Genomic DNA, 13,392 nt, shown 5'->3' with positions numbered 1-13,392 from the left:
GCTGACAGAACACGGCTTTCTTTGAACATCTGTTGGTGCACTGTTGAATGTCCCGGCTCTCTGGTAACAGGTGAGTTATATTAAGCTGTCACTCTGAACATCGCAACCGGTAAAGTTTTACTCCTCGCAGAGGATCCTCAGCCTTTGAGAAGAGCAGAGAAAAAGGATCCTTTCTTTTTCCACAAACGAGGTGGAATATTCATGACCAGATAAAACAAGCTCGGAGCCAGGTTAAATAGCTGTCCAGAAGGAAGTCTGGGAGCACTAAATTTTCTACGTGGAACATCATTTACCCAACATCCCCACAGTCTTTACTTTTGAAAGAATATATGGCTTTAGAAAAACTTTTTAATACAGTCATAAGTACTGTCTGCAGTCAGTGATGAAATCCCTGGCCTGAGTACTGTGTTTAAGTTAATTTGCAAAAATCATCCACATCGAAAGCAAGCTCGTTAAGGATTGATAACTAAGGTTTACCGTGCAGTTGTGTCGGCCATTTTGTGAGAACTATCAGCGTTATGGTAACCCAGTAATCCCCTCCCGCACTTTACTGCTTAAATATACTCAGGGTGAATTATTTTTGCCTGATCATTTAAGTTATTGGAAGCACTCCTGGCGGGCCTGACGTGTAGGTTAAACCCCGGTCTCGCACTTCACTCTACTGGTCCGTTCATTCATGAAAACAAGAAGGCTATTGGTCAGTTGCTTGAAGAATCTTCTTACCACATTAAGCGTCCCCTGAAGCAGCGACACAGAGAAGATAATGTTTGGGAAAATGTAGGACAGGCTTTGCTGATGTCTGAACCCTGTGAGCCTCAGAGGTTGCTACTGTTGCCTGGGAAGGTTCCCTCAGTATTACCCGCACTTCACATCCTTACAAGTCAGTAAAATTACTTCTCGTACGATCTTGCAAGCATTTTAATTTTTTAGATTGAGCTTGACCCTGACGTGAACCTTCAAGACTTACAAGAAGATCTGTTTTTCTGGTATCCTCTGTTCTAGAAATATATATATTGAAATTGCTCTAACCAGATCCAATGTATGCAAGCAGACAACCTTACAAGGGTCTTACCTAGAACTGGTGCTTATTGAGACGGGAAGCCGTTACCTTCCTGACAGATGGGATCCCAAAGGAGGACGCCACAATGCTGGCGTTTACATTCCGACGCCGAGCATCCCGATCGTTCTTATAGCGGGACCGTCCTGCTGCGGGGGTGAGGTTAGGTTTAGCTAGGAGAAGGGGGGTTAGTGTTAGGGAGCAGGGACGAGAAGGTTATGGTTAGGAACTGGGGAGGTTAGGGTTAGGTTTAGGCACTTAGAGGGGGACGTAAGGGTTAGGTTTAGGCAACGGGGAAGGGAGGGTTAGGTTTGGGCACTTAGAGGGGGAGGTTAGAGTTAGGTTTAGGCAACGGGGAAGGGAGGGTTAGGCTGTGGTACACTGGAGTACCGCAGGGCACTTGCAAGGGTGCCACGAGTGGTAGGTCCAGTGGCAAATAACATTATTTTTGGTTAATGTTATAGGCAAAACCAGTGCTGGTGACTGGCAATCATAAAATATGTGGGTAAAGAGAAACTGTACCCTGCCACCATGGCACAACTAGCCCTAAGGGTGACAGGTAAGCACAGTTAATTTAACCTTTTTTGCAGAGTTTCTCGATAAGAAACTTTTGGCCTAGGGGTGTCATGGAGGAAATGCTAATAGACCGGGCTGCCGTGTTTCAGACACGTTTGGGAACTACTGCAATATATAGTCAAAATCGTAAGAAAAAATAGTGCAGATCATAAGGTGAAAGTCACCTTGCGATCCCGATACGATGCCGATGCGCGGTCGGCATCGCAAGACCAGATGGACTCTGCAGGCAAGTCAATTTTGACTGTCTCTATAGAAGGGTCATTCCGAGTTAATCGCTCGCTGGCTAGTTTTAGCAGCCGTGCAAACGCTATGCCGCCGCCCACTGGGGAGTGTATTTTAGCTTAGCAGAAGTGCAAACGCATGTGCAGCCGAGCTCTGCAAAAACAGTTTGTGCAGTTTCTGAGTAGCTCTGAACCTACTCAGTGCTTGCAATCACTTCAGCCTACTCGTGTCCGGATTTGACGTCATACACCCGCCCAGCCACGCCTGCGTTTTTTCAGTCACGCCTGCGTTTTTGCAAACACTCCCTGAAAACGATCAGTTGACACCCAGAAACGTCCCCTTCCTGTCAATCTTCATCTTCTTGCGGCCGTCAGTTGCGACTGAAAACTTCGCTAGAACCTGTGCACAACCACAACGGGCTTTGTACCCGTACATTGCGCGTGCGCATTGCGGAGCATACGTATGCGCAGAAATGCTGATTTTTAGCCTGATCGCTGCGCTGCGAACAGCGACAGCTAGCGATCAACTCGGAATGACCCCCATAGTCAGTATCGCAAGCACATAATGAGTGTGCTTGTGATACTGACTATGTGCCGACCTAGCCCCTGTCGCATAGTGAGAATCGGGCATAGCCCGAATCTCACCGTATGGGCCATGAGTGTGGGAGGGTATTGCAGAGATTGGGAGCAGCGCGGGAGAAGTCCTAAAGGACGGAGTAGGAAGTGGTGATTATGGGGAAGAGAGGAGTCAGTAATTGGCATGTGTGGAAATGAGGTTAGAGATAATTGATAATGCATTAGTATGTCAATGTCAAAAACATGGTAGGAAAGAGGTCATTAATAATAATAGTTATTCATAATTGCTATTGTGAAATGATCAATTACATGACTGGTTCTGATGGGATCCTTATGTGATCCCGCCACACGGGATGGCGAATGTCCGTATACCGACAACCGCATCCCGGGTCCTAGAATGCCAGCAGGGGGGCGAGCGCAACAAAGCCCCATGCGTGTTTGCCACGCTGCGGGCTCGGTGGCGAGCTTTGCTCACCGCAGGTTCTATTCTCCCTCTATGGGTGTTGGTGACACCCATAGAGGGGGAACCGCCTACCTCGCCGGTCTTCCGGCGGCGGTGTAGTTTCCCCATCGGGATCCCAGCGTTGGTATTGAGGCAGCCGGGATCCCGACGGGCGGTGTGTTAAACGCATACTGCTTTGCTGGTGTTCTTTGCAAGATTAAACCGGTTTTGTAAAGGAGCTTGTTCTCCATCGGGCGGCTTTTGACGATCATTTTAAAACGGCAATAGAAATAAATACTAAATTGAGCTTGTTTAGCATTTAATCCTATTGCTGTTATAAAATTGCAGATGAAACCCGGCTTAGAAAACAGGCTCCTTTAGTAAGTCTAACCCCTGGGCCGCAATTGTCCTGGTCTTCTGTACAGCCTGCAGCCTTTTTCCAGGCCAGCGCAGATGTGTTATAAGACAGGCACACGAAAAGTGAAGTACACTGCCTAATATAAAGTGTCAGAAGAACATGTTTTCCTCCAGCTTTACTCCTTAGAGAAATAACGCTTTTTAAATGGCTTTCATTCTTACGGAATTACCAGAATTGCTAATTCCATATTTGGGTGTCAAAATGCTAGAAGCTATGGCAGCGGCATTATAGCCTAGCCTCTTCCTACGATAGTTTATACTGGTGTGGGGAACGCGGTGGGCGCCAAGTTATTGGTAGGCAGGGCTCGTTGGCTGCCTGCTATTTTTCTGTGTCTTTGGCCTACGCTAGGTTTTTGATGTGTTCACGCTTGCTGATATTCATACTATTCAACGACGGTTTCCAGGGACCTGCATGCCAGGAAGCACTTGTTCTCTGCCGTCTGACGGAAATACTACCCAAGGCTGGTTTTGGTCTGAGTTAACAATAAAAAAAACAAAAAAAAGATTCTGAACGTGAAAAAAAAAAAAAGTGACAGCTTTATGAGAGAGCTGAGATTGCTTCTGGCAAGCGAGATCCTTGTCGGGTTTGTTAGTCTGATGTTCTAACATACGGCGCATATGGAAAATCGCTTTCTCTCTACTTTGGTAATATTTTAGTAAGGATGGGTCGGCTTCTTGCTAATCTTCCCTTTTCATCATGCCGTGTTCTTTTCTCTGAGTTTGGTGCATTAACCTGGGTTTCTGTTATGGTATTTCTATGCACATATGTTTCTGATGATTTAATGTGTGAAATAGGAGCTCTGATTTGCAGAAGAATGTTTATGTTGAGCCTCTGTTCGTAGACTCTCACACGGGGCTCATTAAATATTGCCAGGGTGCCTGGTTCACATATGGGGTTGCCTGTATTGTAAAAAATATATAAAAAATTAGGACCTGAAGAACATCCATCATCTTCCGGTCATTGTTTGCTGCCTGGTGTAAAAAGCACCTGTATCTTAAATGCTCTTTTTAACCGCTCCTGTCTAGCAGAACCATGCGTGTTTCCAAGACTACTTATTCTGTCATTGTCAAAGGAGACAAGGGATGTGTAAATGGCACTGTACCAGTTTCTACCAGGAAACTGTTCGAAACACATGTAGCTGTGTGTGACCAGGAGACTGTGTTGGAAGCAGATGTAGCATTATGTGATCAGGGAACTGTGTTAGCAACAGATGTAGCTGTGTGTGACCAGAGGACTGTGTTAGAAATGGATGTAGCTGTGTGTGACCAGGAGACTGTGTTAGAACAGATGTAGCTGTGTGTGACCAGGGGACTGTGTTAGAAATGGATGTAGCTGTGTGTGACCAGGAGACTGTGTTGGAAACAGATGTAGCTTTGTGTGACCAGGGAACTGTGTTAGCAACAGATGTAGCTGTGTGTGACAAGAGGACTGTGTTAGAAACAGATGTAGCTGTGTGTGACCAGAGGACTGTGTTAGAAACCGATGTAGCTGTGTGTGACCAGGAGACTGTGTTAGAAACAGATGTAGCTGTGTGTGACCAGGGGACTGTGTTAGAAACAGATGTAGCTGTGTGTGACCAGGGGACTGTGTTAGAAATATATGTAGCTGTGTGTGCGAAAGGGACTGTGTTAGAAATAGAGGTAGCTGTGTGTGCCTAGGGGACTGTATTAGCAACAGATGTAGCTGTGTGTGACCAGGAGACTGTGTTAGAAACAGATGTAGCTGTGTGTGACCAGGGGACTGTGTTAGAAACAGATGTAGCTGTGTGTGACCAGGGAACTGTGTTTGAAACAGATGTAGCTGTGTGTGACCAGGGAACTGTGTTTGAAACAGATGTAGCTGTGTGTGAACAGGGGACTGTATTAGCAATAGATGTAGCTGTGTGTGACCAGGGAACGTGTTAGAAATAGATGTAGCTGTGTGTGACCAGGGGACTGTGTTAGAAACTGATGTAGCTGTGTGTGACCAGGTGACTGTGTTAGAAACAGATGTAGCTGTTTGTGACCAGGGGACTGTGTTAGAAACAGATGTAGCTGTGTGTGACCAGGGGACTGTTAGAAACGGATGTAACTGTGTGTGACCAGGGGACTGTGTTAGAAACTGATGTAGCTGTGTGTGACCAGGGGACTGTGTTAGAAACTGATGTAGCTGTGTGTGACCAGGGAACTGTGTTTGAAACAGATGTAGCTGTGTGTGACCAGGGAACTGTGTTTGAAACAGATGTAGCTGTGTGTGACCAGGGGACTGTATTAGCAACAGATGTAGCTGTGTGTGACCAGGGAACTGTTATAAATAGATGTAGCTGTGTGTGACCAGGGGACTGTGTTAGAAACAGATGTAGCTGTGTGTGACCAGGAGACTGTGTTAGAAACAGATGTAGCTGTGTGTGACCAGAGGACTGTGTTAGAACAGATGTAGCTGTGTGTGGCCAGGAGACTGTGTTGGAAACAGTTGTGGCTGTGTGTGACCGGGGGACTGTGTTAGAAACAGATGTAGCTGTGTGTGACTAGGGAACTGTGTTAGATATGGATGTAGCTGTGTGTGACCAGGTAACTGTTAGTAATGGATGTAGCTGTGTGTGACCAGGTAACTGTGTTAGAAATATATGTAGCTGTGTGTGCCTAGGGGACTGTGTTAGAAACAGATGTAGCTGTGTGTGACCAGGGGACTGTATTAGCAACAGATTTAACTGTGTTAGAACAGATGTAGCTGTGTGTGACCAGGTAACTGTGTTAGAAATAGATGTAGCTGTTTGTGACCAGGGGACTGTGTTAGAAACAGATGTAGCTGTGTGTGACCAGGGGACTGTTAGAAACGGATGTAACTGTGTGTGACCAGGGGACTGTGTTAGAAACTGATGTAGCTGTGTGTGACCAGGGGACTGTATTAGCAACAGATGTAGCTGTGTGTGACCAGGGGACTGTGTTAGAAACAGATGTAGCTGTGTGTGACCAGGGGACTGTGTTAGAGACGGATGTAACTGTGTGTGACCAGGGGACTGTGTTAGAAACAGATGTAGCTGTGTGTGACCAGGGGACTGTATTAGCAACAGATGTAGCTGTGTGTGACCAGGGGACTGTGTTAGAAACAGATGTAGCTGTGTGTGACCAGGAGACTGTGTTAGAAACAGATGTAGCTGTGTGTGACCAGGGGACTGTATTAGCAACAGATGTAGCTGTGTGTGACCAGGGAACTGTTATAAATAGATGTAGCTGTGTGTGACCAGGGGACTGTGTTAGAAACAGATGTAGCTGTGTGTGACCAGGGGACTGTGTTAGAAACAGATGTAGCTGTGTGTGCGTAGGGGACTGTGTTAGAAATAGAGGTAGCTGTGTGTGCCTAGGGGACTGTATTAGCAACAGATGTAGCTGTGTGTGACCAGGAGACTGTGTTAGAAACAGATGTAGCTGTGTGTGACCAGGGGACTGTGTTAGAAACAGATGTAGCTGTGTGTGACCAGGGAACTGTGTTTGAAACAGATGTAGCTGTGTGTGACCCGGGAACTGTGTTTGAAACAGATGTAGCTGTGTGTGAACAGGGGACTGTATTAGCAACAGATGTAGCTGTGTGTGACCAGGGAACTGTGTTAGAAATAGATGTAGCTGTGTGTGACCAGGGGACTGTGTTAGAAACAGATGTAGCTGTGTGTGAGCAGGTGACTGTGTTAGAAACAGATGTTGCTGTTTGTGACCAGGGGACTGTGTTAGAAACAGATGTAGCTGTGTGTGACCAGGGGACTGTTAGAAACGGATGTAACTGTGTGTGACCAGGGGACTGTGTTAGAAACTGATGTAGCTGTGTGTGACCAGGAGACTGTGTTAGAAACAGATGTAGCTGTGTGTGACCAGAGGACTGTGTTAGAACAGATGTAGCTGTGTGTGGCCAGGAGACTGTGTTGGAAACAGTTGTGGCTGTGTGTGACCGGGGGACTGTGTTAGAAACAGATGTAGCTGTGTGTGACTAGGGAACTGTGTTAGATATGGATGTAGCTGTGTGTGACCAGGTAACTGTTAGTAATGGATGTAGCTTTGTGTGACCAGGTAACTGTGTTAGAAATATATGTAGCTGTGTGTGCCTAGGGGACTGTGTTAGAAACAGATGTAGCTGTGTATGACCAGGGGACTGTATTAGCAACAGATTTAACTGTGTTAGAACAGATGTAGCTGTGTGTGACCAGGTAACTGTGTTAGAAATAGATGTAGCTGTTTGTGACCAGGAGACTGTGTTAGAAACAGATGTAGCTGTGTGTGACCAGGGGACTGTTAGAAACGGATGTAACTGTGTGTGACCAGGGGACTGTGTTAGAAACTGATGTAGCTGTGTGTGACCAGGGGACTGTATTAGCAACAGATGTAGCTGTGTGTGACCAGGGGACTGTGTTAGAAACAGATGTAGCTGTGTGTGACCAGGGGACTGTGTTAGAAACGGATGTAACTGTGTGTGACCAGGGGACTGTGTTAGAAACAGATGTAGCTGTGTGTGACCAGGGGACTGTATTAGCAACAGATGTAGCTGTGTGTGACCAGGGAACTGTTATAAATAGATGTAGCTGTGTGTGACCAGGGGACTGTGTTAGAAACAGATGTAGCTGTGTGTGACCAGGAGACTGTGTTAGAAACAGATGTAGCTGTTTGACCAGGGGACTGTGTTAGAAACAGATGTAGCTGTGTGTGACCAGGGGACTGTATTAGCAACAGATGTAGCTGTTTGTGACCCGGGCACTGTGTTAGAAACAGATGTAGCTGTGTGTGACCAGGAGACTGTGTTAGAAACAGATGTAGCTGTGTGTTACCCGGGCATTGTGTTAGAAACAGATGTAGCTGTGTGTGACCAGGAGACTGTGTTAGAAACAGATGTAGCTGTGTGTGGCCAGGTGACTGTGTTAGAAATGGATGTAGCTGTGTGTGACAAGGGGACTGTGTTAGAAACAGATGTAGCTGTGTGTAACCAGGGGACTGTGTCAGATGTAGCTTTGTGTAACCAGGGGACTGTGTTAGAAACAGATGTAGCTGTGTGTAACCAGGGGACTGTGTTAGAAACAGATGTAGCTGTGTGTAACCAGGGGACTGTGTTAGAAACAGATGTAGCTGTGTGTAACCAGGGGACTGTGTTAGAAACAGATGTAGCTTTGTGTGACCATCTTGCACTGCATGGCGTATTGAGGCTAGATGTATGAGGACATATCTGTAATTGATGCCGCTAGTGATCGTGTCATATACAAAAATACAGTCACCAGTTGTTTCCTTCTACTGTGTGAGACCAGCTAAATAATGTAATAGAAGCGTATACATGGAGCATTTTTGTTTTAGTATGTTTTGCTCATGTTGCTCCAGGTTGTGGGTAAAAAAAACATTTGTAAAAACCAAAGACCCAACCATACTAGATAATAGATCTCATGTCGTTATTTGTAAATAGTGTTTTTGTAAACTTTCATGAATTTGCCAATAATTACATTTTAAATCCCTTAATAGTAATAAATCTTCGTACAACTATAAAGTACACTGTTTATAACAATAGGCTTCTAGGCGCAATGAAACTGGTCTCTTTATAATGTGTCTGTTTGGCGTTCCCTTTTTGCAGAAATGCGTGACAAAATGAAAACTTGGCGAGAGGAAAACTACAGGAACAGCGAGCAAATCGTAGAAGTCGGTGAAGAGTTGTTAAATGAGCACTCCTCCAAACTCGGGGACGACAGTAAGTTTATGGTGTCCATGACATTCCGCGCAGCGAGACGCCGGCTGGTGTTATGAACGCACCTGCTCTGCTGTAATATCCCACAGGACTCCCTCTTCTTTCAACTGGTGTCATGAGAAGTTTATATAGAACAGTGGTTGCGAGCAGCCCAGGGCTTTACATGCCGTAATAAAAGCTGTGTTTCTCATTACGTTCTAGGGCTGCGTATAGTTCCAAGTGTATAACAAAAAGAAAAAAAGTGCATTTTTTTGTAGGCCAAGTGTGTGTATATTTGTTTTTATATTCTCATCTATATGAAACGCGCCACAGTCCGCAGTGCCGTGCAGTGATAAGCAGTACAATTTACATACAGTACATACAAAGGATAATTATAAACACAAAAATACAGCGGTCTCCTTATTTACTTAGAGTTTCTGCATCATGTCCGCCACTGGTAGCGGTGCGTACTTTACCCAAAATCGTGCGTCTTAGTCACAATGCAGCCGCATATGAAGGCACTTCCCATGTACCAGAGACGCTAGAATAAATGTAATGTCGCACATGTATAAAGTCGCAGATTGCGCATAATGATACATTGCGAAAGGCTGCTGTTATCCGAGCTCTGTCTTTTGCCTTCTGTACCCAGATTTACAGAAGTATATGTAATGCCAGACCGGTAGTCCATGTACCCTTGCATTGCACTTTTGTGGTATTAGTGGTGCAACTAAGGCAAATGAAAAAAAAAAAGACATTTGGTGCGGCTAAGTAATCTCCGTGGGGCGCCAATTAATGCTATTTGTCATGATTTGCGCACAAAAAAAGTACAACCCAAATGCAAGTTCTCTTTCCCGTTCAGCTTCTTTTGTATTATGTGTTTTGAATGCATACTGTATGTAAAGCACTTTGAGTCCTTTTTATTATTAGAAAGTTGAGTGTGGACATATCTGTACAGCCAAAGGTTGGGTGACAGGGTAGTGGGAAGCCGAGGGTAGGATAGGGCAACTCATTTTGGCTTGTTGAAGTAAGTAATGATAGGTTATGGGGGGGGGCTACTAAAACAGGAGTCAGTGAGCTAGTACCATCAAAGTCTCCGGTGGGGTATTGGGAGACCCAGGTGCAAAGGTGATAAGGACAGTGCTAGCAGGAAAGAACAATGAAAGAGGTGAAGACTTTTCGCACAGCGGGAGATCAGATAGTAACTGCGCATGCACCGCAATGCACATGTGCGTCGGACAGCAGCTACGGGTATTGCCGGTCAACTATAGTATGAAAAATCCGATCGCACGGGCGTACGCAAGGTGATTGACAGGAAGAGGCTGGTTGTGGGTGGCAACTGAGCGTTTACTGGGAGTGTTCTGGAAAGCGCAGGCGTGCCCAACCGTTTTCAGGGAGTGTGTGTGACGTCAGTTCCGGCCCCAATCAGCACGTTTTCATCGCACTGGAGAAGTAAATCCTGGGTTGTTCACAGACTGCACAAAGTGGATTTTTGCAGCTCAGCTACACGTGCGATCACTCACTTGCACGGCGAATATACACTCCCCCTGTAGGCGGCGACGATCTGAACTCAGGACAGCAAAATTAGCAGCCCAGCGATCAGATCTGGATTAGGCCCTTAGTCTAAGGTCCAGATTCAGTTAGCGATGAGCTACCGTCCAATTACGGTGACGAGCAGGTGTAGGCGCCAGCAGAGCCGCTGGAAGCGGTTTCGCAATTAGCTTGCGGCTAATTCCATCCGTTCCTAAGAGTTATGTAAACTGTCTAAAAAGCTATTTTCTAAAAAATCAGCCCCTTCGCTCCCTTGTAATCATACCCTTGGTTTATCAGGTCCTCACCCAAAGTGTCACCCTGGTGGGGGAGGGAGAGTATTAAAGGGCTTGCTGATACCTAATATGATGTCAAATTTGGGCGCATGATTTATTTAAGTTGCTGTTGGTTTATTTGCTCTTTGCATATACTTAAACCAACAAAGCCCAGTGTGTAGTTTTGTTTGTAGAACACATGCGGCAGGATGTATATACGGCTTGCAAAGTCTCCTTGCGTAGACGTTTCATGAGAGTCCCTTGCGTATAGTGGAAGTTAAAGCTCTCGCTGCGACCGGGGCCCTGAGCGAGCTTTTTGGTGAGCTTTAATTGTAGCGTGTTTGCTGGGAGAGACCTGCTACAGATCCCCCTTGGCAGAGAAACCAGCTTTGTATCGGCCGGCCGGGCTGTCATCACTCAGTGGGCCGTGGAAGCAGGGGCTGCCAGCTCTTGTTATGTGTCCCGTCTCGCACCCGGGTACCCCTTGCCTTCTGCTGATAATTAGGTCTCCTGTGAGCCGCCGACTTTCCAAGAAAAACATTCCAGGAAATGGTCACCTAACTTGTAGGAAATCCGACCCACTCTGGCACCGATCTGTTATTTGGTACCTTTAAACAATATTAAACAGAGTTCCAATAGCAAAAGCTCATTTATCTTTCAGAGCTGCGAACTTTGGCAGCGCAAGTGCTTTTCTTAATTCTGAAGCAATTGCAAAGGAAAACACATTGCTGTGCTTTGTAGCTGAGGACACGGCCGGCAAAGCCTGATTTATAGGTAGAAGACTGGTTGCTGAACGCAATTCCTGGGGCTTTTATTGCACTCATTCAGGAATACAAGCAGCCGAATTCTAGTAGGCTGACTGTGCACCGTGTGCGTGGAGCAGCACTCTGACAGCGGAACGGCTCTGATGCGACCCTGTATCACAACTTACCGTTCATTGTAATCTTACAGTCCCGGTTATACTGTCCCTCTTTAAGAATTGACCAGTGAGATCAGTTATACCAATGTCACATTGCGCTGGACATGCGGTCAGCCATACAGTTGCAATACACCCGGTCCGCCATTAAAAATGCTGTTAGTTCACTATAGATGTGAATGTGTGTGTGTATATTATATAATATAATGTTTATTCTTTGCTAATGACTTTCAGCATAGTCGTTGTCCAGGAACCTTCCTGACAGGCGGCTTCTTTATAAGCCTGTTAGGAAAGGCTTTGCTTTAGCGAATAGGGAGAAAGGGTGCGTTCCGGTGATGTGCTGTCAGATTATTGTAAGATTGCGAGCAGGCCCCTTCTACCTCCGATGTCTGTTATTACCCAGTTTGTTCTGTCACTGTTTACAAATGTAAAACTCAACGGAATATGCGGTTCTATATAAGAAACTAGAAAATTAGAAAATAAACACCGAATATCATCACGTCATATTAAGGAGCCTTTCATAGAATGTAAAAATGTCACTGAAAAAAAAAAAATCAGGGTTTCCATAGACCTTTCTCTACCAATTTATCTATGCTAGATATAGATAATGTATAAAAAAAATGAATAGCAGATGAAAAAAAAAAAAAATACATATGCTTTTTTTTCTCTCTCGTTACCATAGGATGTGGGAAAAAATGGCAAATATTACAGTACCTTGCAGTGAAGAAGAATCCTAAAGAAAGGTTTCTTTGCTCATCTTTTATAGAACCCATGATTTCACAGTTGATATTATGGGACAGATGCAGGTTGGAAACTGCGCCGGTTTGCATATTGAAAAGCTCTGCGCATTGCCAAGAGGCCGGGCTAAAGAGCGCATTCTGCAGCTGTGTCACTTTGCGTTATGGACTAACGGAGTCGGTGTAGTTTAGAGCTGGGACCAGCACAGGGATTGCAAGTGTCCATGGTTGGATTCTCACAACTGCCGCTGCCCTCACTGCTCCGGGTCACCGCGGGTTGAAATAAAATCCCCGATAACTCTGCGGTTAGCGGGTGCGGCAACATTGTTAATACACGAATGCATAAACTATTCACGGATTCTAGAGGGGCAGATGTATTAAGCCTAGAGAAGTGATAAAGTGGAAGGTGATAACGCTCCAGCCAATCAGCTCCTGTCTGTCATTTTTCAAATACTGGTTGTGACTTGACAGTCAGGGGTCAATTCATGAAGGGGGGAATGAGTAGAGAAGTGACCAAGTGGAGAAGTTGCCCATGGCAACCAATCAGCTGCTCTGTATAATTTTATAGTATGCAAATTATAAATGTAACGTCAGTGCTGATTGGTTGCCATGGGCAACTTCCCCACTGGCTCACTTTCACACTTTTCACTGCTTCATGAATAGACCCCTTTGTTTTTTCGTGCGTGTAATGCAGGATAAGGGAGTTGCATCTGTTGTATTGGCTTGTGTCGTTTAATGTATGCCTATTTGCAGTTTATTTTTCAACTTGTAAAGGAATTGAAAACGTTGGCACAAGTAGTGTTCAATCTAGAATTTGGGCAGGGCGCCGGACTGTGGGGGGCACAAGTGCGTGTCCAAAAAGGGGCGTGACCATGCAAAATAGGGGGGGTCATTTTCTTAAAATAAAAGTGGGCGGTTCAGCCCACAGACGTCAAAACAGGGGGCGTGGGCGGCCGGCGGTGTCACTGTTGGGGGCG

General features: G+C 45.6%; 1 protein-coding gene across 1 annotated transcript in view; it reads left to right on the top strand.

The window, feature by feature from the left end:
* Window positions 1-13,392, top strand: part of EMC2 (ER membrane protein complex subunit 2) — a 111,230-nt gene that overhangs the window by 49,811 nt on the left and 48,027 nt on the right. Inside the window, exon 3 of the mRNA XM_063924505.1 lies at window positions 8,871-8,984. Coding sequence (XP_063780575.1) covers window positions 8,871-8,984 — 114 coding nt within the window. The remainder of the gene's footprint in view (window positions 1-8,870; window positions 8,985-13,392) is intronic.

This window comes from Pseudophryne corroboree, chromosome 5, assembly GCF_028390025.1.
Source record: "Pseudophryne corroboree isolate aPseCor3 chromosome 5, aPseCor3.hap2, whole genome shotgun sequence".
In the NCBI taxonomy this organism is placed as follows: Eukaryota; Metazoa; Chordata; class Amphibia; order Anura; family Myobatrachidae; genus Pseudophryne; species Pseudophryne corroboree.
The sequence above is the reverse complement of the archived record's forward strand: the minus strand, read 5'-3'. Positions and strand labels throughout refer to the sequence as shown.